At 35.3% G+C, this 4,935-nt stretch overlaps 1 protein-coding gene across 1 annotated transcript; it reads left to right on the top strand.

Moving 5' to 3' along the window:
• Positions 1 to 795: 795 nt before the first annotated feature.
• Positions 796 to 3,994, top strand: LOC112516232. The gene is made up of 5 exons (XM_025123250.1): positions 796 to 904; positions 1,288 to 1,678; positions 1,766 to 2,961; positions 3,122 to 3,616; positions 3,900 to 3,994. Exons 1-5 carry the CDS (start codon positions 796 to 798, stop codon positions 3,992 to 3,994), a joined length of 2,286 nt encoding a protein of 761 aa, XP_024979018.1.
• The last annotated feature ends 941 nt before the right edge of the window (positions 3,995 to 4,935 follow it).

Consider the following 4,935-nt stretch of genomic DNA (forward strand, 5'->3'; position numbering starts at 1 on the left):
CAAAATCTGCTCGACCCCACATCTTGAAGTAAAGAGGTAGCTTTTCATAAAGAAATACGAACATATAGTTCTATGTTCGCATTGACATCACTCGAATGTCGAATTGATTCTACTATTAATCACGGGAAAGGGCAATATGTTTATAGAGTGAGTGGACAAAATTTGCATCGAATTAGATCTCTATTGCCTATAAGTGGCAAAAGGCCTCAATTTGCCCAACTCTATATCTATGACACCGAGATAGAAATGACCAACATGGTGAATGCAATGCAAAGGCAGTTTAGCCATACCGATCTCAATTCAGAGATTACACCAGAACTATCTGAAATGTTAGAGGAGCACAACATTTTAGTAAAGTCGTTTCGCATGGCTAGAGATCGATATCGTTCAGATCTGGATTCTAATTTTTGCTTACGAATCATCATAAGTCATAAAAGGGATGGTCATCAATATAATATGCCCACCGCTGAGGAAGTTGCTGATTTAATAGTTGGTGATCTTAGTGAAGAAAATTTTGGACGTGACATCATTGTTGAACATCATGCAAATGGTCTTCAACGCATTACAGATCTACATCCAAGTTTCATGTCCATGACGTACCCTTTGATACACCCTTACGGGGAAGATGGGTATCGAGAAAATATCTAACTACAAAACATGATTGGATCATCCAGTAAAAGACAATTTGTCACGATGAGACAATATTATTGCTTTAGATTACAACAAAGGGTACATGAAGGCCACACTTTACTACACTCTGGACGATTGCTTCAACAATATATTGTAGATGCTTACATGGCAATTGAAGAAGGTCGTTTTAGGTGGATACATAACAATCAAGAACAGTTACAAACTGACTTATATTGTGGATTAATGAATGTTGTACACCATGGAGAAACTGATGGTAAGAAATTGGGTAAATCAATTATATTACCATCCACTTATACTGGCGGACCTCAATACAGAATCCAGAATTACCAAGACGCTATGGCACTTTGTAAAAAAAGTGGGCTAGATATCCAGATCTATTTATGGCATTTACATGCAACCCAAAATGGCCAGAGATAACAGAAACACTCGACATTGTACAACAAAAGGATGATCTGAATAGAGTGGATATTTTATGCAAAGTGTTAGAGATTAAGCTTAAACAGTTTATGCTAGACTTGAAAACTACCAAAAATTTTGGTAGCATAATCGCCTGTAAGTTAAATAACACAAAACATATTTTTTTTGTTGGAAATATGCATACCATTAACAATTAATTGAGGTTTCATGCTTTTTCAGGTATTTATACTATCGAGTTCCAAAAGAGAGGCTTTCCGCATGCGCATATATTATTATTTTTGGATTCCAAATCCAAAAACCCGTCGGGTGAGCATATTGATAGAGTCATTACCATAGAGATTCCAAATACAAATGTTGATCCTGATGGTTTTAACGTCTTGAACAAATTTATGATTCATGGTCCATGTGGAGATATCTATTCATCATCCCCATGTATGGTGCAAGATATATGTTCAAAAAGTTTCCCTAAGAAATTTATTGGACAAACATCAATCGACTCATATGGATATCCAGTATACAGGAGAAGAGATACAGGTGCTTGTGTTACCAAAAAAAACCATCAATTAGACAACAAGTACGTTGTTCCTCACAACAGAAATTTGATTGTGAGGTTTGATGCCCACATCAATGTCGAAGTTTGCAATCATTCAAGAGCGGTAAAATATCTCTTCAAATATATTCACAAATGATCTGATAGAGCAACTGCTACATTTCACTCGATATGGTTTGAGACAAACAAAAAATATGAAGATGCTCGACAACTGAGTTATTCATCATTCCCAACGGAATGGGTTTGGAATTCTTTGGACAAGGTGTGGACTAGACGCAAAAAGGGCATTTCAATCGGTAGGATGTACTTCACCTATTCATCTGCTGGGGAAGGATTTTACATGTGTATGCTATTAAACTTTGTCAAAGGATGCACTTCATTTGAAGACATACGCACAATAGATGGATATATGCATCCTACTTACAAGGGAGCATGTTATGCACACAGATTGTTAGATGATGATAGTGAATGGATTGATTGTTTGGAAGAAGCATCAAATTGGGCTATTGGATACGAGTTACAACATTTTTTTGTTACAATCCTCACCCATTGTCAAGTTTCAGACGCTCTTCGTTTATGGAATACATATTATGAAATACTCTCCGAAGATATAACTATCATGCAGCGACGGTTCAAGGTCAACAACTTGAAATTGACTGCCTTAGAAATTGAAGCATATACTTTGTTCGAAATAGAGTCAATCATGGAGAAAATGGGGAAGAGTTTGAAAGAAATTAATGGAATGCCACTTCCAAATCAACAATTACTACTCGAGTTACAAAATAGGTTGGTAAATGAAGAACTCGACCACAATCGTGAAGATTTAAGAGTTGTTCATGATACCAATTTCCCATTGCTCAACCAATGTCAAAGCGAGGCTTATGAAGCTATTATGGATTATGGTTACGAAGGTCGTGGTCACTTGATATTTTACCATGGTCGTGGTGTAACAGGAAAAACATTCCTTTGGAAAACAATTGTTGCAAGACTTAGATCTGAGGGAAAAATCGTATTACCTATAGCCTTATCAGGTATCGCAGCATTGTTATTGCTAAATGGGAGGACTTCTCATTCTAGATTCCGTATACCTTTAGATGTAACTGCAGAATCAACATGTGAGATCAGTCATGGCACACAATTAGCTGAATTGCTTCAAAAAAAAACTTTTTTGATTATTTGGGATGAGGCTCCTATGGCACACAGATATTGCCTTGAAGCTTTAGACAAGAGTCTACGCGACATACTGAGCACCCGTTATGAAGATAGCAAATCAAGGCCATTTGGTGGTCTAACGGTCGTTTGGGGTAGTAATTTTCGTCAAATCTTGCCAGTCATTCCAAGAGGTACTAGGTTGGATATTATTAATGCATCATTTAATTCTTCTTATTTGTGGTCATTGTTTTGAGTGTACGAGCTTAACCAATACATGTGCCTTCTACATAAAAGTGTCTCCCTCAGAAGTACTTCACATCAAAGCATTTGATGATTGGATGTTACAAATAGGCGATGGATCGTATTTTGATAATTTTGAGGATGAAATGCTTAAGCTTCCTTCAGACATTTGTTTAGAACAATTTGAGCACCCGATACTATCCATACTTGAAGCAGTTTATCCCTCACTATTGGATAATTATAAAGATCCTTCGTATATTACAGAAAGAGCTATTTTAACTCCAAAAAATGATATGGTGCAAGAATTAAATGAATGCATCATGGATATAATATCGGGAGAAGGAAGGACATACCTTAGTTCTGACAATGTTTGCAAAGGCAATGTGCAATCTAATGATGAAGACCTTCTTTATTCAACTGAATTACTAAATAGTTTGAGATTTAGTGGGATACCAAATCATGACATTCATCTTAAGGTTGGTGCTCCAGTTATGCTTTTGCGTAACATTAATCAAATAGAAGGGTTGTGCAATGGAACACGATTGATTGTCACATTACTTGGGAAATGGTCTGTTAGAGGAGATATAATTTCTGGAAGTCATACAGGCAAGAATGTTACAATCTGAAGAATCATAATGTCACCAAGCGACTCAAAATGGCCATTCAAACTTAATCGCCGCCAAATACCATTAGCACCATGCTTCTCCATGACAATAAATAAAAGTCAAGGCCAATCGCTTAAACATGTTGGACTTTTCCTCCCAAAACAAGTAAATCCTAAACTTTATTCCTGTTACGTTTGTTATATCACATGGTTTACCAATATAATCAACCATAATCCTCATCATGATCTTTCATAGGTTTTCACATGGGCAACTATATGTTGCAGTGTCTCGAGTTACATCACGTGAAAGGCTAACCATAGTTAATGTTGATGAAGAAATTGAGGATCATAACATGATAAAAAAATATAGCTTATCATGAAGTTTTTAACAACGTCTCTCCAATCAATTACAATTGAATAAAGGTAAAAATCTATTAAACTTATTATAAATTCTTTGAATTTTTATATTATTTCGTTTACTCAATTTTTTGCCCAAATAACGTCAACGGTAATTAATGTTAACTAATATTGTTTGTTTTCAGTTGCAGAACCTTGAAGTTAAATTATAATGCAAGATGCACATTTTAACTGCGGTATTCACTTGGATTATTCAAATAATACTTCATGTCATATAATTTAATTTTGTTTTTTGAAGTTTTTCATAACACTACAATTTCAATGTTATTTTGGTGATTGGATATTACATGATTTAAATAGAATTGTATACATGTGCATTTATCTATACTATCTTATAAAGCATTTGGCTAAAACTCTTAAAAATGCTTAAAAACGCTTAAAAACTCTTAAAGACAACCTCTATTGCTAATGGTACAACCTATCAAAGACATCCCTAAACAATTTCATCCCAATCCGATTTCATCCCTATCCTATTTCATCGCCAACAGAAACTCAATTCCCTCCCTAAACGATTTCATCCCTAAACGATTTCATCCATATCCGATTTCATCGATTCCAGATTAGATTTCATCGGTTCCAGATTACGGTTGAGATAATCGACTCCAACAGAATTTAGAGATACGTATATATTTGACATATTTTCAATCCATTAGCGTCAATCCAGAATTAGAGGAGGTAATCTATTTCTTTTTTTCCTTAGCCAACTTCTTTGTTCAAGAACAGATTCAGGAAACCCTAATTCACACCATTGCAGAGAGATCTCGTGCGGGCACAATTGAGGTATTCGTTCGTAATCACAGCGACTGAAAAAGATTGCAGTTTACAGGTTCATATTCGTTTTTTATTCTTGTTTAATTTAATATCTGTAGTTTCTAATTGAACATAACAGATTGCATTTGGATGG

This window comes from Cynara cardunculus (genome assembly GCF_001531365.2).
Source record: "Cynara cardunculus var. scolymus isolate 2C chromosome LG 8, CcrdV1, whole genome shotgun sequence".
NCBI classification, from domain to species: domain Eukaryota; kingdom Viridiplantae; phylum Streptophyta; class Magnoliopsida; order Asterales; family Asteraceae; genus Cynara; species Cynara cardunculus.

Bases quoted from the DNA above. Each gene is read 5' to 3' on its own strand.
- LOC112516232 (XM_025123250.1), top strand. From the start codon at position 796: ATGGCAATTGAAGAAGGTCGTTTTAGGTGGATACATAACAATCAAGAA. The intron at 1,679-1,765 runs GTTTGATGCCCA...ATGATCTGATAG, and splicing joins AACAGAAATTTGATTGTGAG to AGCAACTGCTACATTTCACT. The intron at 2,962-3,121 runs GTACTAGGTTGG...TGTTACAAATAG, and splicing joins CTTGCCAGTCATTCCAAGAG to GCGATGGATCGTATTTTGAT.